The 21,536-nt window shown below is 38.7% G+C and overlaps 1 protein-coding gene across 1 annotated transcript in view; it reads left to right on the forward strand.

Annotated features, from left to right (window-relative positions):
* Positions 1–19,987, forward strand: part of LOC122814453 (zinc-binding protein A33-like) — a 93,871-nt gene extending 73,884 nt beyond the window's left edge. The window contains exon 4 of the mRNA XM_044087032.1: positions 19,931–19,987. Coding sequence (XP_043942967.1) covers positions 19,931–19,987 — 57 coding nt within the window. The remainder of the gene's footprint in view (positions 1–19,930) is intronic.
* The last annotated feature ends 1,549 nt before the right edge of the window (positions 19,988–21,536 follow it).

Consider the following 21,536-nt stretch of genomic DNA (forward strand, 5'->3'; position numbering starts at 1 on the left):
CAAGAGGGAGGAGCATAGGGTGACATACAAGAGTGGAGGAAGATGCACACAGGTGGATTATATCTTATGTAGGAGGGCCAGTTTGAAGGAGATTGGAGACTGTAAAGTGGTGGCCGGAGAAAGTGTAGTTAGGCAGCATAGGATGGTGGTTTGTAGGATGACGTTGGTGATCAAGAAGAGGAGGAGGAGTGTGAGGGCAGCACCAAGGATCAAATGGTGGAAATTGAAAAAGGGTAATTGTGAGGTGGAGTTCAGGGATGAGTTAAGACAGGCACTGGGTGGAAGTGAAGAGTTACCAAATAGCTGGGTAACTACAGCAGAGCTAGTAAGGGAGACGGCTAGAAAAGTGCTTGGTATCACATCTGGACAGAGGAAGGACGACAAGGAGACATGGTGGTGGAATGAGGAAGTACAGAAGAGTATACAGGCAAAGAGGTTGGCAAAGAAGAAGTGGGATTGTCAGAGAGATGAAGAAAGTAGACAGGAGTATAAGGAGATGAGGTGCATGGCAAAGAGAGAGGTGGTGAAGGATAAGGCATATGAAGAGTTGTATGAGAGGTTGGACACTAAGGAGGGAGAAAAGGACCTGTACCGATTGGCTATACAGAGGGACCGAGCTAGGAAAGATGTGCAGCAGGTAAAGGTGATAAAGGATAATGAGGGAAACATACTCACAAGTGAGGAGAGTGTGTTGAGGAGATGGAAAGAGTATTTTGAGGGGTTGATGAATGAAGAGAATGAGAGGGAGAGAAGGTTGGATGATGTGGGGATATTGAATCATGAAGTATAATGGATTAGCAAGGAGGAAGTAAGGATAGCTATGAAGAGAATGAAGAATGGAAAGGCTGTTGGCTCAGATGGCATACATGTGGAAGCATGGAGGTGTTTAGGTGAAATGGCAGTGGAGTTTTTAACCAGATTGTTTAATGAAATTTTGGAAAGTGAGAGGATGCCTGAGGAATGGAGAAAAAGTGTTTTGGTACCGATTTTTAAGAATAAGGGTGATGTGCAGAGCTGTAGTAACTACAGAGGGATTAAATTGATCAGTCACAGCATGAAGTTATGGGAAAGAGTAGTGGAAGCTAGGTTAAGAAGGGATGTGATGATTAGTGAACAGCAGTATGGTTTCATGCCGGGAAAGAGCACTACAGATGCAATGTTTGCTCTGAGAGTGTTGGAGAAATACAGAGAATGTCAGAAGGAGTTGCATTGTGTTTTTATAGACTTGGAGAAAGCATATGACAGGGTGCCTAGAGAGGAGTTGTGGTATTGTATGTGGAAGTCAGGAGTGTCAGAGAAGTATGTAAGAGTGGTACAGGATATGTACGAGAGTAGTGTGACAGCGGTGAGGTCTGCGGTGGGAGTGACGGATGCGTTTAAGGTGGAGGTGGGGTTACATCAAGGATCAGCTCTGAGCCCTTTCTTATTTGCTATGGTGATGGACAGGTTGACAGATGAGATCAGACAGGAGTCCCCATGGACTATAATGTTTGCAGATGACATTGTGATCTGTAGTGAGAGTAGGGAACAGGTAGAGGAGACCCTGGAGAGATGGAGATATGCTCTAGAGAGAAGAGGAATGAAGGTCAGCAGGACTAAGACAGAATATATGTGTGTGAATGAGAGGGAGGATAGAGGAATGGTGAGGATGCAAGGAGTAGAGGTGGCGAAGGTGGATGAGTTTAAATACTCGGGGTCAATAGTTCAGAGTAACGGTGAGTGTGGAAGAGAGGTGAAGAAGAGAGTACAGGCAGGATGGAGTGGGTGAAGAAGAGTGTCAGGAGTGATTTGTGACAGACGAGTACCAGTAAGAGTGAAAGGGAAGGTCTACAAAAGAGTAGTGAGACCAGCTATGTTATATGGGTTGGAGACAGTGGCATTGACAAAAAGGCAGAAGTTTGAGCTGGATGTGGCAGAGTTAAAGATGTTAATATTTGCACTGGGTGTGACGAGGGTGGACAGGATTAGGAATAAGTATATTAGTGGGTCAGCCCAGGTTGGAAGGTTTGGAGACAAAGCCAGAGAGGCAAGATTGCATGTGCTGAGAAGGGATGTGGAGTATATTGGGAAAAAGATGCTAAGGATGAAGCTACCAGGTAACGGGAAAAGAGGAAGGTCTAAGATAAGGTTTATGTATGTGGTGAGAGAGGACATGCAGGTGGTTGGTGTGACAGAGCAAGATGCAGAAGACAGGAAGAAATGGAAACAGGTGATCTGCTGTGGCGACCCCTAATGGGAACAGCAGAAAGCAGATGATGATGTGAGGTGGCATGCATTACAGTAATTTAATTTAGTCTAAACTGTACATTTAATCATGTCGGGTTTTTTTTTACTCATCTAAGGTCATTGTTCATATTCAGAAATTTCATCTAATACAACTTTTTCATCAAAAAGAAAAAAAAAAAACATGTTTTCCTTCTCTGTTATCTTCATGAGTTTTCAAATTGTTTATATACGAATGGGTTTCTTTATTGGCTTTCCAGATCTAGAACATGGTATTTATACCCTGAATTCTCCTGGTGAAGAGCCTTTGATGGCATTCCTACTGTTGCAAGTGCCTGGTTAGGTACATGCCAAAGGGGCATTGTACTCGATGAGTCTGATGAGGGCTGCATAGAGTGGTGCTAAAACCTCTCTGTACCTGAATACAATACCCTTGCTTATGAGTTGGGTGACATAGAATGATTTTCTTACTATCTTGGCAGCATGTTGATTGAAGGTCAAATTGCCGTCTGCATAAGTTTCTAGATCGCTAACTACCGGGTCAACTCTTAAGGGTGTTTTTGTTGATAGAGTAATTAGCTTGGGTAGATGTTGTTCCAAAGGGCACCTTAATACATTTCTTTGCAGTGAGGTTTAATCCATGGCTTTGGCATTAGTCATTTTTGTATTGGACCCACTTGTTGGATGCTGGTGTCTTGGAGGAAATCTATGATGTCTCCTAGTTTAGTCATCTGCAAACTTGGTGAGCCACATTACTTTGACATTGGCCTCAACTTCCAAGAAATTGATGCCAAATAGCAGGGGCAACACAGAGCCCTGGGGGACTCTGCTGGTAACAGGTGTCTTGAAGGAGGTGGTCTAATTGATCCTGACTTCTTGGGTCCTACCTGTGACACAGCCAGCATTCCAGCGAGTTATGTAAGGCTTTATGTCTAGTTCTGAGTGTTTGTCAATTTCTGAGTAGGATATTGTATTGAACTCCTTGGCCAGGTCAAGGTAGGTGTGACCCTCTTGAAGAAGTTTTATCATTTTGAGTAGGCAAGACCTTCCCTTAACAGAAATAAACTGGGATGGGCCTAGTGTCTGTAGGTTGCCAATGTCTTTGTCAATCATTTCCACAAAAATTCTTTCCATGGCTTTGCATATTAGACTTGTCAGACTGATGGGTCTTTAGTTCCCTGGGTCAGTTTATGTTCCACCCTGGGTCAGTTGATGGTCCACCCTTATGAAGAGGGATGACCACTTCAGCCCTCCATTCACTTGGCACATATCACATAACCTCTTTTGAGGCTGTAGTTGAGAGTGCCTCATCTGGTCCTGTCAAGCAACCCACGGATATTACAGAGGATCAGTGAATCAGTGTTTTTGATCTTGGTGAGAGATGCCAAGACCCGCTCACTGCTGATAGTTGGGTAAATGCTAGAAGGGATTTCAGATGGTAGTGGGGGGAGAAGAGGAGTGAGGTTAGAGCTAAGTTTGTTAGCCAGTAGATTCAATAGGTCTCCCTGGTCACTGAAGGTTGTGCCATTTACAACTAGTTCTGCAGACTGCTGAATGTTACCTTTAAGGTACATGCCATAGCTGAAAAAAGCTTTGTGATTGTCCTTAACCTTGGTGGCTTTCTTGACCTTGTAGTTTGTCTTATTGGACTTTATTAGACCTCTTTGGCTCTTATTTAGTAGCATCAGAGAGCTCTTGGCTCTCTGAAAGTTGCTCTTTCTGATTTTGAATATTTTTTCTTTTGTTATATACCCTGCTAAGTTAAGGATTCCACCAGTGGGGTTTGCATTTGGTGTTAGATTTGGAATTACTGTTGCTAAGTACAGCAGCATCAGTGCAGCAACTTACATGCTGTTCAGGGTTTCTGTGAATAATTCTGCATAGCTAGCTGTGTTCTCAGAGTTTGGGGACATGCATTTTGATAAGCTCTCTCTTAATGGGATGTAGTTTGTTTTGCAATAGTTCCTGACTGTTATATATTTAGTTGGGTTTCCAGGTTGAATTTTATTTCAAAGGAAATTACTTTGTGGTCTGACATCATCAATAAAGACATGACACAGTGCTCTTCCATATTGATGAGTACTCGGTCCAGTTTTTTGATCCTCTGGTTGTGATGTGCACTTTCTAGCCTAGGCTTTTCTTGTTGATGAGGTCCAGGAAACATTCTGCTTTTGAGTTAGAGGGAGTGAATGTTTTCCAATCTATAGAAGAGTAGTTAAAGTGTCCTATGAATAGAGTAATTGGTTGGATGGCGAGTACCTCTTTAGGTCTAGGAAAGAGTTTTGAACTTCATGGGTCATGGAGGGTGACCTGTAACTGGCCAGGACATGGAGGGTGACCTGTAGCTGGCCAGGACATGGTAAGGAACCTTGTTTATGAAGACTTTGGAACTCCAAGGCATCATCCTGTTTAACCAAGCTGGAATTGTGTTTGTTGATGACCTAGATCAAGAGACCTCCACCTTTAGCCCCTGTCTGTGCTGCTGTTGACCTAAATTTGTAGAAGGCACTGTAACTCTGCATTGCCGGCGTACTTTCTGCGGCTTTAAATAAAGTCTTGGTAACAGCATATAGAGGTCCATTTTCTGCAGAGTGAGGAGAGCTTGCAGAGTGTGAAGTTCCTTGTTTGAGCTCCTAGCACTGAGAAGTGATGCTGTTTTTTTTTTCTGTATTGGTAGTTTTGTCATTTTGATATTGCCTAAAGAAAAGCTCTAATTATGTGTATAAAGTTTTAGCCAATATCAAAAAGCCCAGGGTAGACAAGTGCAGAGTATTCTTAGCAGAGCAACGTGGTCTGTTAACTGTGTCCTCTTATGCCAATTAGGTATCCGATCCCCTTGGAGTGACACTAGAAACTAAGCCAATTATTAAAATCAATCATTTTCTGTTCATACTGTGGCATCATCCTTGGTGAAGGTAGAATGCTTCTCAGTGTAAGGCACATACATGTCTGACACACACATTCAGAGAAATCCTTAATGTCCCTTTCATATAGACCAGTGAGGCACATCTCAGGTCATTTACAACTGCATGGGCTATGATAGAATCATATTGGTACCTGTTGTGCAGTGACTTGAATGGATGTGTGATATTGCAGATCCTAGCTCCATATAGGCAATTAACCATTATTTTCTCCCTGTCCAGCATGATGAAAGGGGCATGTGTGTGTCATAAATAGAATCTCTTATGACAAGCATGCTAGGTAAATTGCTTCTTGTAGGCTTTGTTCCTGGGGGGATCATTGGTTGTATGCTTATGTGTGCTGTTAGGTTTTGCTTTTAGTGTGTGCTTTAATGATTGCTGAGAATAAGTGTTATCATTTGAAGGCTTAGGAGCTTTTTGAGGATAGGGAGTCTCCTTTTAAGTGCCTCAGTGTAAGAAGGTCTATGTGTATGGTGAGTGGTATGTGCAAAGGATGCAGTGTGTGCTTTTGCCAACCTTTCTTGTAAGAGAGATTTTGACCTTCAAGGAAGTTATATATGTACACCTCTCGCATACTGCATTAGTTCCTTTAAGGGTAAAAAAGTTGTCTGAGTACATGGGACAATTGCTAAATTTTCTCAGGTTGCCCATATTACCCAGCTGGCCACAAAGATATTAGGAAATTGCATATCCATGTTTTCCAAACCTGTATTAGGGTTGAGCTGTTATGGTTTAGGGAAGTGGTTTTACCACGGTTACCTGAGTGATGTCTATGGTTAAGGTTAGATGTTAGATAGTGCTATGATCTGGTATTAGTTTTATTCGACACCCTAACTAGTTGCCCTGAGACTAGCTTCATGCAAAGCCTTTTTTGTTCCAGGTTAAAGTCCTAAATACTAGCTTTATAGGTACATTTTACAAACTGAGCATTTGCTAATATACAGAGTACTGCTAACCACTGCTGCGCAGTGAGTAGCACTGCATAAGAGTGCTTGATTTATAGCAGAGAGAAAAAAATCTGCAAATTAACCCCTGTGCCCCCTGACTAATAGACAACTATATTTTGAGCTCCTTGGAGTGCTTCCCAACTCAGGAGACTGGGAATTTCTAAACGTAAAAGCACTGCAAAAATAGCTCTCAAGTGCAGATTAACACCAAACAACTAAGTCCCTAAAACACCCTCTGGCTGATGAAACAGTCTCACTTTAAGCCTCCTTGCATGTTCCCAACTTGGACAGACCAGCTTATCTTTCTACTGCTACTAGAATTGCAGTTCCAGATTTCTCAATGTAAATAAATAAATAAATAAAATACTTAGCGAAACATGAATAAATACAAACTAGCTGCAGTAAGTAATTGTCACTTTTAGCCTCTCACCCACTGTGTGGATTCCAAGTCAGCCAAACCAAGCTACCTTTCTACTGCCACTAGAATTCAAATCCAAGTCTTCTTAATGTAAAACACATTTTAGTTTGCCAAAAGTGAATAGGTACCAGAAACAAATCTTAACAACTAGCTGCAAGTAATTACAAGGCAATTCAAAGGCAAACAATTTAGAAATCAGGAACACACATATTTTAAGGAAATTTCAAAGTACACTAACAGTCTAAGGGGAGGGCCGTCTCAGTTTCTTCTTTCAGTACCCAATAAGATGAGTAGAGAAAATATGACAGAGAGTAGGGCCAGATATAGAGAATATAAGACTGGGAGGAGCTTCCAAGGCCAGATTTGCTGTAGGGCCGGGCAGCTCAAAAGCCTCCAAGTTTAAAAGTACAAAAGATAAAGGGTGGATGAGAAAAAATTCAGAAGAGAGAGAGTGGAAATGAAATAAAATGAGCGTCCAGTCAGAAATGATTTAAGAACCTAGGCTGAGCAAAGAAACCACTTGAAAGTAATATACTGTAAAGGACTTCAACTATTAAAATGTCTTCAGTAAATTATTTCAGCTTCAGATACAGAACAATCATAACATGAAACACAAAAACATGATTTAAATGGTACTGTATTTTAAATGTAGTTCCCTAGATGCAAAATGTACAATCGCTTTGTTTTCAAGCTTCCAAGTTTCCAGCAGTCCCAAGACTACGATTGCTGACTGCTTGGGTAACGTAAAACACTGCTTTTGCTCACTTGTGTATTTTATTATATTTTACTGTTAGACATAGTGTTTAACATTTTGACTGGTATTTTTGGATTTTTTTTCCAAGGCTGAAGATGACATTCATGAAAAACATCACTTGTACTTGTCATAGGCAGATTCCACCACACAATTGTCACTTTCACTGTGTCTTCTGCACTGGTGAAATTCGCTACGCCTCTTCCTTTTGAACTGTTATGAACTATTTTAAAAAAGCATCAACTCCAGGTCATTATCAATTACCAGAAGCTACTGACCCTGAGCCAAGAGCCATATTCTCCTTGGATAGCTTTTTTTCCAACAGCTGCAAAAGGCATTATATCCAAGACCCATAAAAATGGTGAAACTAGTGAAATCAGCAAGTAAGAAATCGGTAGGCCTGAGGTGATGGCCTTTGTAAGGCACAGCTTTGACCACTCTCCCATTCAGTTTCTAGCTGCCATTTCCATATCAGTGCCAAGTTTGGGAAGCTGACGTCAGTATTGTCAGTATTGCAGACAGACTTCAGTATTTTTTATCATTGCATTACATATGCTTTATATCCAGGAGCATGTAGTTCCCATTCAAGATTGCATTTATTTATTTGAATTTGTTTTCCAATACATAGTATTGACCTGAGTGAACGTATTTCAGGCTCAGCTGAGGAGTGTGCACTGAGGTGGAACAGTACATCAAAATATATTTAAAGTATAGCAACAGAATTATATAATGAGATTTGAAGGCTTTACAAAAGTGCGAGTATGACTGTGCTTTTCTAAAGTCTGTGATACTGTCTCTTGTAGTTTGTATGCTAGTAAAATGAGATTGTGCCCACGTCAGTTAAGTTTATTTTTGGGGTTTTCATAAGAGTTTGGTATTAGTAAAATGGATCAGATATAATATATACAGTAAAATATGTGGGAATACATTGAAGATATGCCTTAGGGAGCAACAATTGTCTTTACAAGTTTTAATTAAAGAACCATGATTCAAGAATGTCTGCTTCAGCAGGTTTGTCAAACAGAGTTGGATTCGATTCAGTTTATTTTCTTTTGATTTGTCTCAAATACAATTGGGAAATATTGAGTAGGGGAAGAGTGATGGATTCTTTTTAGGAAATATTCTGGGCAGGTGTGCAGCTGTGAACATTCAGAGTGAATGTCATGATCAGGCAGTGGGTTAATAGAACAGTGAGTAATATTTTATTTCCTGGAACTCTACTTTTGGATCCATACTTTTAAGAAAATATCTGGTTTCCATAAGGGCTTGATTTGCTTTGAGAAGGGCTTTAAGGTCTTTTAGGAAGGAATACAAACCTAGTATGATATTCTGGGTTGTTTTTTTTTCCTGTTGTGTACAGACATTGTCCCTGAGTGGCAACAAAGTTTTAGTTCTTTAGAAACTCACTTGTTTTGATTTTAATTGTATAGCCTGGTAGTTAATAATAAGAATTTATCCTGAAGTGCTGGTAACCTTTTTACAAATTTGCATGAGTATGATATTTGCAGTTAAGAATAGAACAGCAGTCTCCAGATGGTGGTGGTTGTTTTATCACAGTGAACTTTGTTAATTTTTATGGGATGCATTTTTATTGAGGGGAAGTTTTTGTAAAAGTTGATAATATGAAAAAGTCCTGGGGAGAGGTCATATGTGAGTGGTAGGAAATAGTGACTGAGGTTATATTGCTTGGGATGTTGGCTGTTCCTTAAGTCAATTAGTGAATGGCTTCCTGCCTTGAAATTTGGATTAGTTACCCTATTTAGCATTTTAACAAGGCCTTGATTTGCACGAAATTCAATAATGTTCTTTATGTGGACCAGAGATTTAATGTTGAAATCCATTAGTATGATTCTATTGTAGAAAAGAAAGGAAGCAGTCAAAATATTATTAATTAGGGTATTATTTTTCTTTGATTCACACATGTTTGAATTTCTTAGTGTTTGAACTAGGTTGTGATATCTACTTGGATTGCATGATCCCTTTGTGACACTAGCATGAAGTATTTATACCGTTTCGATTGTTCTATTATTGCCCATGCTGATGTTCAGCTGTCTGCATTAATAGACCCTGGCTATTGGTAAGTTTCAGAAGTTAAGATTGATTGTGGTAAAGCTAGTTTTGTTGCTCTTAGAATTTTAGTGCAGATGCTGTTTAAAGCAGTGGACATTAGGCTTTAAATCTGTTTGTACCTATATGGGTAATATCCTAGTCATATACTTGCAGCCTCGTCCTACTCCTTGTGCTTTATCTTCTTGCTGTTTGAAGCTTCATTTGACATCTTTTGCACCTATGGAAAATTTGTAATGCACTTATACAGCATGGGGGAGCCCCAGGAGCTTTGGTCATCAAAACTCTTCAGATACTTTGATGACCAGTTGCTGGTAGAGTGAAACATCAGATGGCCAGGGTTACTATAGTAACCCAAGGAGTCTGACTTTAAACTTGTTCAGGTATCAGGACCTGGGACCCGCTGGTTTCTCTATGGGTTATTTATTTAAATGTCAGGTGCATCACAACAAGCCATGCATTCTTTCTATTCTGTTGGGGGATGTTGATCTGGGATTTATCAGAGATACCTGGTTGGACGAATCTTCAGTCCTTATCTTGCAACCTCTGCACTCCCAGGCTTTTCTGTGGTACAGATTCCTAGAATTGTCAAGTCTGGGATGGGGGTGTGATTTATTGCTGCTCACCAGCTACTGTTTTGAGTATGTCATGAGCAGAAGAGCAATCTGTAGGTTCTTCCTTGTGAAATTGTCCACCGGGCAGTATTATGATATTCCTTCTGAAGTTTGTATTTTCTTATCAACAAAGTGTTAGGTTCACCAAAATAGTTAGTTTTAGGTGACATCAGTGTCTGGGTGGATGATCAGTCTGTATCTCTTGTTATGGAATTCCACTGTTTTAATAAGAGAGTTTGGCTTCACTCAGGTTATTTCCCCTTTAACTCTTCTCTGGGACAACCATATCTCCTCCTTACTGCCCATTTCTATCGGAGTTCCTCAGGGCTCTATTCTTGGTCCACTTCTCTTTTCCCTCTACATCAATGACATCCACGCTATTCTTCCTCGAGCCACCTGTATTCAATATGCAGATGACTCCACTATTATTTGCTCTGCATCCTCCTCTTCTGATCTAATCTCACAAACCCAAAATATCTTTAACACTGTAGAAACATGGTTTACTAGTCGATATCTTCTCCTTAATGCTAAAAAAAACAAACTTCTTCTTTTCACCCCTACTATTCGTACCCCCCCATTTTATTTCACCATCTTGTCAAACAACAACACTGTCATCTCTCCAGACTCTACAACTAAACTGCTAGGAATAACCATTGATAACAATCTCTCTTTTGATCAACACATCAACAACACTATCAAATCAGTAAATAGAAAGATAGGATCCTTATACCGTATTAAACCATTCCTCACCCCATCAGCTAGAGCTACTATTGCCCACTCCCATCTTTTATCTACTCTCTTCTATGCCTCTCCCATCTTCACTAACCTCAAGAAAACTAACCTAAACAAACTAGCAACTTGCTATAATAACATTGCCCGCTTCGCCACTGGTAACCCTTTCAGAACCCATCACTGCCTTAACCTGAAACTTTTAGGCTGGCTAGAACTACAAAACTATATTATAATCTCACAACTTACTATTGCCCACAAAATACTGTACCAACCTGATAACACCCCTATACTATCACAGCTTTTACTCCTTATAATAATCTTACCTCCCTTCGCTCCTCTTGTAAATTCTTGACCAAACCTAAAAAGGCTCACAACCTTGCTGGAGACTCTCTATTTAGTAATACTGTAGGCCGAGCTTGGAATTTGCTACCTAGGGATTTAACTCTAATCACATCTCTACCCCTCTTCAAACAACAAATCAAACTGTTCTTCCAAAATCACTGGCTTTGCTCATGTAATACACCTGACTGATTTCTCCCCCCCCCCTTACCTGACCTCTAACCCTACTGAGTGCTTATACTTACTGTCTATTTTCTTCCTCCTTCTAATCCTTTTGCTCTACCTACTTCTCTCTCTTATCTCCTATTGCTAGCCCTTTTTCTCTTACTTTTTAACTACTTTCACCCCCCTTCTTTTTACCTAACACTACTCCTTTTACTTCTCCTCCTACTTGTACTTTTTCTTTTATAGCAGAAGCATCAAGATATAGCCTGTTAGTATTAAGTAAGATGCTGTGAATCTGATTTAATCCTAGTCTTGCCTATTATTGATTATGTGCCTTAATATTTATTGATCTTATTACCATTTTTATTATTATCAATTTTTATTCAATCTTTTTCTTTTCTGTGTATTCTATGTGTGTATTATTATCATGTCTGTTTGTTATGTTTTATGTGGAGCTTTTCTCCCCGGGCCTCTACTGAAAATGGAAATATATCCAGCTAGACTAGCCCGGTAAACAAATGTAAAATAAATAAATAAAAAAATGTTCCAGCCTCGGGCATTGTAATGGAGCTTGCATGTTGGTTTGACCATCAGTCCTTTAATTTTGGGTGACTTTATCCTGGTTGTAGCTTTGTAGCTGTTGAACTGGTAGAATAAAGGAATTTAAGTGTTGGAACAGTTGATGAGCTTGTTCTTGCCTTCCTCGGGTTCTGGTGGACCAGATGGTTTGTTTGCAGTCTATAATATAAGGCCATATTTGGATGTGTTTGCCCCATTTATTGTATTCCCTACCTACCTTGTTCCTTGAGACCCTGGTTTGATACTAACCACCATAACATGAGGTGATTGGAGTTGAAGGCTTGAGAGTGGAGATGTCCTGCTCCCCCTTATGACAACCATATGCTTGAGGAGCTGTGCTGCTAATCAAGCTGTCACTTCTTACAAAAAGGCAGTATTCCTGTCCAAAGTGATCTCATGTCTTCCAAATCAACCAACTGAGCTGTTTCGGGTGATTAAGAAGCTGAGTAACCCAGAGAGACTCTCCACCCATAAGGTGCATTCATCTGAAGAATGTGAATTAGTTGCTTGACTCTTTACAGGTAACCTACTATAATTAAAGGTGCAACTAAAGGGGGTACTACTAGCACAGCTAGCTGGAATTTTGTAAATGATTAAATGTCATTTGTGAATATCAAACTAACTTATATAAGATGTCTGTTTTACAAATGTATTAGAACTGTATGTCATGTGTATATCAAACTGCTGTGTAAAGTTGCTTGTGTTGAAAAAGGTATTTGTAAAGTGCCATGTTTAAAATGTATCCACAGTGTGCCCTGCTGAAAGAAAACAGAAATGTACATGCACTGTTGTAACTGTTTAAATGTATATATTTTAACAGTGGAAACTGGAATACAGGAGGCTAACCTCAGTCCAGCAAACTTTAGAAAAATATCAGAAATGAAATTATTTTATAGGCTATGCCATAAAGATGTTTCAGTGCAGCTAAAGACCCAAAGTCTGTACTTGGAAGCTTTCTGTATTGTCCTTAGGGTGAACTAATTGCCAGGTTGGAAGTGGAAGCTTGAAGGAATGTAATTGTTTTATGCCTTCCAGCATCTGCCAAAGATCTGAGCAAAAGCCCTTGTATGAGTATTTTTACAGGTAGATGCTAAATGCTACCAGCTTCCAGCAATGGGGGTTTTGGCCTGGAAACTAGAAGTAAGATGACTAGAAATTATGTCATTCTGCAAGCTATCCCAGCAGTAACATTTTAGATATTATTTGAGAAGTCTCTGAGTGAGACAGAGCATTCTGCATCATGTGTCGGACCTGACAATAGCAAGAACCATTCACCACATCATCTGCCTTGCTCTAATGAAGTAAGATTCTAGGGAATAGTTCTCTTGGATACAGTCCGGAATATAGTGAAGCTTAGTTTAGATTTTGTTTTTCTTTATTTGTGTGAGTCTGTACTGCAATGTTATTTTAAATATTTCCTGTGGTTTTGAACTCTGATGTCACTGTGAATATATAGTTAGTGTTGTATTGTTCTTTTATTATTTATTGTTAAATATATTTAAACTTTTCATTGTGGCTAATCTGTAGAGATATATTTAAGTTTTGAGAGTACTTGCATATTTATTTGGTGACACTGCGTGGACCACTCCTGACAGCATTGCTCTTGGTTAAACTACCATTTGCATTAATATTAATATTACACAGTAAGATTGGACAGCCTTCATTGACAGCCTTAAAATAGCTGATAAGGAGTGACTGGTGGCAGTGATAACTACCTTATAGTTTAGGCAAAAGGGGGCATAGTAAACATGTGCCAGCCTTTCCCAGGTGTGAGTGTAAATCAAATTTCAGAGAGTGCATGTGTCAGCTACTTGTGCAGGGACATGAAGCAGTGGCTGGACAGAGAGGGTGCTGGAGGTCTTAGCTTGGCCACTTAGCTGAGATCTCAAGTCTATAGCTGTGCCAATGTGGAGTCTTATCGGGGATCTGGGGAAAGAGAGAGAAACCAGCCCCAGACTCTTGCAGTTGATGCAGAGAGCTGTATCTGAAAATGCCTTTTATCCTGTCAGTGGACATCCCCCACTGTTGCCAGTGATGAGAAATGAGGCTCCTTGACTATTGGTCAGCAGTGGGAGTCGTCCCAAAAGGTATTATCCTTCACCTACCATATGCTCAGAAAAGAAGGCTTGATGTATACTGATATCCTGCTTTAGACTTCATGCAATTTTCAGATGTCAGATTATAGCATGTGGTCTGTCACCTGTAGCCTAGCCCCATGCCCAACAAATTGGCAGTCAAGTGTGTTGATGTGCCAAGACCTACGATTTTTCAAATAGTTTGTTCACTCTTTAATAATTGTTTTTCCATCTGTTCTGAAGGAAATGCACTTTATGAGGATGATAATTACTGCCTGATCTCTAACATTCCCTTTATTACTAAGGCTGTTGAGAAAATATCTTGCATGCAGTTTTTGTTATTTTAGAGGAATATTAAGTTTTAAAGTATTCCAGTCTAGCTTTTGCACCAAGCATAGTACTGAGATGGTCCTTAGTAGGGCTGTGAATGATTTCATGGCTAGAGATTAGTGCTGTTTAATGATCTTGGTCCTTCTTAATGTATCTTCAACATTTGATACTCATCAAACTTTATTAGGTCATCTACAGACTTACTGAGGGACATTGGGTACCATTCTACACATGGTTTCCTCCTATCTCTCTGCACATATCCAGCAGTCAGTATGGGCGTTCATTCTTAATCTTCTAACTGTGTCATGTCTGGTGTTTGATAAAGAGCAGCGAATAATTTACATTTTATGGGTATATGTTTCCATTGGGTGTGCTCATTCATAGGAATAGGTTAAAATGTCATTGCTGTTGATTCACAACTTTATGTATCCTTCCCTCAGGCAGTTTGTCTTCTAGGGACTCCTTAGACAAGGGCTTGGAGTGCATCCAGAACTGGATGAACTGTAATCGTCTGGGAATTGATACGTATGAGATGGCGATCGTCATTATTTTATGCCAATCTTTGGCAGTAAAACTTATTATTGTATATGGATGTGACAAGCTGGAGTTAGTTGAGAAGGTGAGGAATCTTATTGCTTATGAAAACAAAGTGACACTCATGGACCAGGTGTTCTTTGCCATCAGATCATTTTGCTTGCATCTTTAAACATTGTATGCATTAAACATTTACTTCTTTCTCAGGAAATGGAGTGGTCAAGAATGCCTTAATCCCATCTACATTATTGCCGTTTGCTTTACTTGGGTTTCTAGTTAATCACTGTATATTTATCAGATCAGACAATAGTAGTAGAAGTAGCGAACTTAAACTCGTCTTAAGTCTCATCGACTTCTACTACTATTGTCTGATCTGATTAATATACAGGGATTAGAAATATATGGACTGAAAATCTTCCACACAGAGAAGTTTGTTACACTGTTTTGTTTTTCGACCCACTATACTTTAGTGGGTTGTTTTGAGACTTTGGGGATACCACGGAGATTATTTGTTCTTTACTTGGGTTTCCAGACACAGAATTTGGTCAGTTAAACTCGGTGCCAAATTCTGTAGTCCATTTAATTACTGGTACTTTAGAATAATAACATATTAAACTAGTTCTGAAGAACCATCATTGACTGCTAATGAAGTCTTGATTTACCTTTAGGGGTTTAAAGCTAATTTATTTAGAACTACACAACACTGATCCTCCATCTGAAAGAGCTCCTGGTTCCACACAACCCTTCCTATAGGGTGGGATTATTAGAGGTTCCATGTGTAAACTTATAATACTGTGGTATATATTGTTTTTATCATAAAGTTTCAGTCCATTAGAACTTTCTTCAGAGAGGTGGAGAGGGTGTTCCATACTGGGTAGCCATAAAAGGTCACTTAAGATTTGTTTTTTTCAGCCTTTTGTGTGAGTCCATCTTTAATTTGCTCTCTCTATGTGTAGTGTTTTCATTGCATTTTTATTGTAACAGTCCTTAATGTTTTTTTTTTTTATTAGCAATACAGTATATTTACATTTGAATGGAATTTGAAAAAACTTCTAGTAATGAGGTTGGTGGATTATATGGTACTGCAAGGCAGAGTAGGAGGCCATTATTTATGTCTTGGCTGATAATTAATAAGATGGAGGCAAATTCAATGGAGGAATTGGCTTTTCCATTTAAGTTTGACATACCAGATTAATGCTCCCCCTCCAGTTCTCAATCCATGTATGTCACTAAATGTATATTTGTAGCAGGTCTATATCATTTTAGAATAGCAATTCATCAAACCCCCATTTAGCGAATGCCATTTCAGCAAACCACAAAATCTTTTGCAGGGTAAGGAAGCACTTGGCCAACACCAGAACTTTGCCCTTTCCCCCACCGTAGTGCGATCTGGGAGTTGGTATATATAGTTAGGGGGGTGTGGGGGGCAAAGCCCCCTACTTGGGTGGGTTTGATTTTGTGTGGTTTCTGTTCTGTTGTGCCTTTGGCAAAGTGCTTCCTTACCCTGGGAAAGATTTTGTTGTTCGCTAAATAGGGGTTTGATGAACTGCTATTCGCTGAATAGCAATTCAATAAAGTGAATATAGACCCTTTGTAGCATGATGAGAAGTGGCAAAGAGCAAGAGACTCACCTTTTACCGATGACTGTTTAATGGCTACAGAATCAGTCAATGTGACTGGGTAATTGTCAGTCAGTTTTAACATGTTGTGCACACTTTCGTAACATGCTCTCCTTATTAATGTTGGGTGGGAGAAAGTGGATCAGATTTGTTCCTGTGTTTCCCATTTTTCAAATTAGGAGTATTTGTTTGAGCTGCATGGTAGTGGAACTTTGGCCATTTACAAACTTTTCTATGGAGTTTGTTTCTTAGGGAGACATGATGAGTATTTAGTAATGGGGTAGTATTAACTGGAAAAATAGCATTCTGTGTGCAGTTAAGAGGAGTAATGGTGGCTTATGAATGTGTGTTAAAATTCAGGGTTGGTTTTATGTATTTTAAATTACAGGAGTATTGTGTAGCAAGATAATAAGTTATTACGCAGATATGCAAGTGTAAGGAGAGTGGAAAGAGTGGTGAAGAAACTACGAATGGCATTTGTGGTAATGCTTAATGTAAGTTTATAAGGCAGGAGGTAGTCTGAGGGTGAGTCGGGCAGAAAATAGAAAGTAAAGTGGCAAGATTTATAAAGTTGGAAATAGTAATTGAATTTTCTCTGATTTGTTTTCCACCTGAAAGTCTTTACCTGTGACGTTGTCACTGGAATTTCTAACATCCATACAGTAGTCTAAAATTACTTTTTTTGTCTGAACATATATTTTACACATATAACTAGTCTGTTCTATTGTGAGCAGCTATCAGTCTTTCATCATGCTCTTCCTGTGGTTTTGCCCCACACCCTGTTTTGCATGTGTTTTTTGATAAGAACTTTGCATTTGGCATAGTTATGACCACGTAGGTGTAAACAGTGGTTAAAGCTCCTTTTTAATCACATCAGATTGTGTGAATCAGAAAGAAAGTGAATCACCTAGCTTTACAGCGGCAACCATGCTATTCCCCTATGTGGTTGACTCTAGTTACTTCTTTGTCGTTGCTTCTAAATGACACCTGAGCTTTCTTTTCATTTGAATTCCTGCTTGCTTCCATTTCTGAGAGTTACTGAAGCATTTTTTGAAGCGGGTATCAACATAGTGTCAGAGTTTATTTGTATGTCACATTCTCCTGGCAAACTGCGCAAACCTGTAAGTAAATCGATGTAGTTGTTAAGACTATTGTTATTTTAACTGTTCGCATATATGAGGTCTCTTGAGTCTTTGCTACTGTCGCTGTACACGTGCTTGATTTAAATACTTTTTTGTACCATTCCTAGCTCTCATAAGCTAGCTGGCCCAAAATATTTGGGGTCTTTGCTTCTATTGTTACAATTTGAAATTGGATCTTCTACTTCTCATCAACATATACATGTGTCAGTAGCTTTTAACCCAGTAACTTTGATGTCCTGAATATGTTAAATCTGTGAATGTGGCTCTTTTTTCAACATTCTTTAACCCACTACCTTGAAAGAATATATTCAGATGTAATATTAAGTTCTGCATAATTGTCTAATTTAAATTCAATATTTTACTTGCGTATTTTCAGTTTTTCTTTCCAGAATTCTGACTTACAGTACTGTATCAATGCCATTGATGACTTTTAGGACTTCAGAGTATAAATGTTTTCACTTTTACAGGATACTCAGCTAATTTTGTGTCTTTATTCAACAACTTTTTAAATGTGCTTGTTTTTTTCTTTTACATATATTTGTAAAAAAAAATCTTTTCTAGCATAGTTTCTACCAAATTAATTAAATGCTGGACATTGCTTTCTTTAGTTGCATCTGGTATATAATCGGGTGCAGTTAAAAGTGAAGTATTATCTTTGTATCAACTGGCTTTTCTCTGTTAGTCTTAAAAATGCATTCTCATACTATTTTTTAATTTTCTGCCTACTCTAGTCATATTTTATATTGCATGGTATGTCCAACAGTGTTTGATATGGTCAAGCATGTTTCTATTAAAAGTCAAAGAAATGATCCAAGGGGGAGTGTTCCTGTACCCCACTTTGCTAAACAATTAAAATAGAAACCATCTGGTACCTTAATTTGATATCTTCAAGGAAGATTTGAAAGACTCCAGTGCTGTAAATATACATTAAAGTTAAATTCTTGCCACGTGGTGTATACCAATTAAAGTAGTAGTGCTTTAATAAATGACATGGTAAGACTATAGTCAGCTACTTCATTATTTAGTACAGTAACACCTCTAACAATCCAGTTGTTTCTCTTAAATTCTGCCCATTATTTCATAATTCCTCACACCACAAATTAATGAGAAACAGAATAGTCTCAGAGATGTATTTCAGCAAATTCTCAGTTTCTGGTTTGGTTCTTTAACTCCGTAATGCAAGCTTCCATTATCTATGTAGGATGCTGTATTCTTGTAAAACAAATAATGAAGAAGTGGCAAGTTCTTTCTAGGCTGTCAGTTTCTAATTTCTGTTTAATTATTGCTGCTTTGCATTTTTTCATTGTCAAGAAAATTATTTGTAAATACTTTAAATGCTTTTTTCCCAGACACATGCAAAGTTTTGACATACTACAGCTTTTCAAATGTCTTTGCTATTCCACTTACAGTTAAGAAATCATTGAATTACTGCATTCAAAATGTTTAGGTTCATGCTAAGTAGGCTGATGCAGGAGAATTCATGCTTGTTGCAAGTGAGCCAGTTTTCAATTTGCAGATTATATTCCTGTACTTTAAATTACCTAAATCATTTAAAACAAATGCATTTCTTCACTTCTTATAGTATATTTCAGTTCTGCAGGTATACATCTCCACTTCTGACTGCATATAATGTATTTGTGTGTTTTAGGACTAATCTGTTAGTAACACTTACACAATAGATGTACTTCAGTCCTCAGTGAGGTGTTTAATCAAATTGCTTTCTGGAAGGAATATGAAACACTTGAAATGCAATTTCCTGTAAGTGGGCATTACCATGTCTATCCCATGCTCACCATGTATTCTGTGAGGTTTGTATATAAATCTACTTGTGCTTCAGAATCTGATTGTAACACGTGAGCAAAGTCTTCTAATACCTGCAACAGTTAAAGTAAAATACATGAATCTGTGATATGTATTATTTTTTTTCAGTGTCCATAAAAGATAAGAGTTGTAACTGAAGTTTTCAACTACGTTTTGCTGGAAAATACATCAGTTATACATCTGAAGTGAAATGTATAGCAGATGTGAAACAGGCTGTAACTTGTTTACCTATACGATTACAAGATTTGTGACTATTCCTAGTCTAAGAAGCTAAAGGCAGTAAAAGTGAAATTACATAATATTACCATTTGACTATAGCTAGGCAAATGCAGGAAAACAGACTTGTTAGTAAATGTGAATTGCTGATTAATTGCATGTGTGCTTTCTGTATGGGAAAGATATATGCCATATAACTGACTTAATAAGTTTGCAAAGAGTTAAGAAGAAGAAAGTCAGCCTGCAGCTAGTGGTGGCCTGTGAGTTTGTGCTACACATATGTATCTGACTGTTTTCTGAAAAATTTGGCCAGTGTAATTTGGGGCTCAGTAATTCTCTTATTTAATAGATGGCTAGGAGACTGTTTAGCTGCAGATGTTTTTCCCTCTTGGCATGTATTTATCCAAAGTGATTGTTTTTCTGTTTCCTCTTTTCAGGTTGATATTGCTCTGTGTATCCAACTGTTTCCTAATAAAGAAGGACCTAAGCAGTAAAGTTGAAATGTTTTATTCACTTTTAAAAAGCTTGTGGGTGATCCTGTATGATTTATTTATTAATTGATAAGAAAGTATCTGGTTATTATCTTTTACAAGTTGCTGTCTTCTATCTTTAGTTGCTCAATTCACAGTGCTACACTGTCATTTGTACAGCTAATTATTTAGTTGATTACCAAGAGTAGAAATAGTGACTCTGAGTAATCCATGATGGTGGCAGTGTCTGGAGGTGTGTGTGCATGCGTGTGTGTGTGTGTGTGTGTGTGTGTGTGTGTGTGTGTGTGTGTGTGTGTGTGTGTGTGTGTGTGTGTGTGTACATATGCGTGTGTGTGTGTGTGTGTGTGTGTGTGTGTGTGTGTGTGTGTGTGTGTGTGTGTGTGTACTGTTCAGTTACTGTGAGGATGTGAGAACTGGAAGGCACTCGGACCCAGAGAGAGTAGTGAGTAAGGGGACTCTGCTTGGAGTATGCTTAGTGTGAAATGTATTTGGTGTGCGTGATATAGAAGCAGACCCAGAGCAACAACATATATTTCCTGCAAACTGCACTAAGTCAGTTAATGATTCATGTCTGTGTGTACCTTTTGTTTATTTTAATTTAATACCAGACGTGTGACTCAGATTTTAGATAATGTATTTCTGGGCACTGGAGAGGATCCAAAATCTGTAGCCCTTGCCGTCTATAGTTACCTGTGGATGGCAAGGTGAGATTCAAACCTCATCTTTTTGCCACTGACTGGTCTTCAGAGATGTTTTCAAAGTAGCAACAGTAGTGGGATATAACCTCCCATCTGTCTGTCTCCTTGGTCTACTGGTTTTGTTTTATAGTTTTGGTGTGTTTGTCTTTTCCTTATAAGGGTTCCCATGTATACTACAACCAGGCAGCACTGTTTTGTAAGTAGGGTGTATACCTCAGTAGATCCTTCTGTAGCAACACCCCTGAGTTCTGATAGTGTTCAGTGATTTAGGGGAAAGTGTTGTTATGATCCATTGTTCCAAATGTAGCAAGGAAATGAGTTTGTGTTATTGCTAAAGTAATTTTTAACAATGAATATGAAGTCTTTTGAGGTGTAAAACATACTTTCCAAGTATTTTACTCTTAAAGGAATGTTTTTGCAATAGCTGTGCTGTAAGTTACAGGCAGAGCTTAATTTGTTGCAGTTTGTATAAGATTATCAGAAGCACTTCTCCATTTGAGATGATGTAAGCATGTGAACTTCTAAGCCCTGTTATAGCAACTTCCTGCCCTTAATTCAAACACACATCCCGGATGAGCTGTTTCATGGTTATTGATTTCTTGTTTTTGTCCCATATGTACAAGTTATGTTTACTGTTAGTGTTTAGGGAGAAACAGAAAGAGACTTTTATGCTGTTTGTTCTGCAAATGATCATGTACCATTTGCTACAAGGAGAGTGAAGTCCACAGAAACTTCCCAGTAGCATAAGGTGTGTCTTAGGTTTGTTGAATCTGAGATGGGAAAATAAAACTTCTGAAAGTAGTGTTAAAAGATTAGTTTATTAAATGAACTCTTTTGTAGGCTTATCATTTTGT

Source organism: Protopterus annectens, chromosome 10.part0 (genome assembly GCF_019279795.1).
Source record: "Protopterus annectens isolate FY-2018-M chromosome 10.part0, PAN1.0, whole genome shotgun sequence".
Lineage (NCBI taxonomy): Eukaryota > Metazoa > Chordata > Ceratodontiformes > Protopteridae > Protopterus > Protopterus annectens.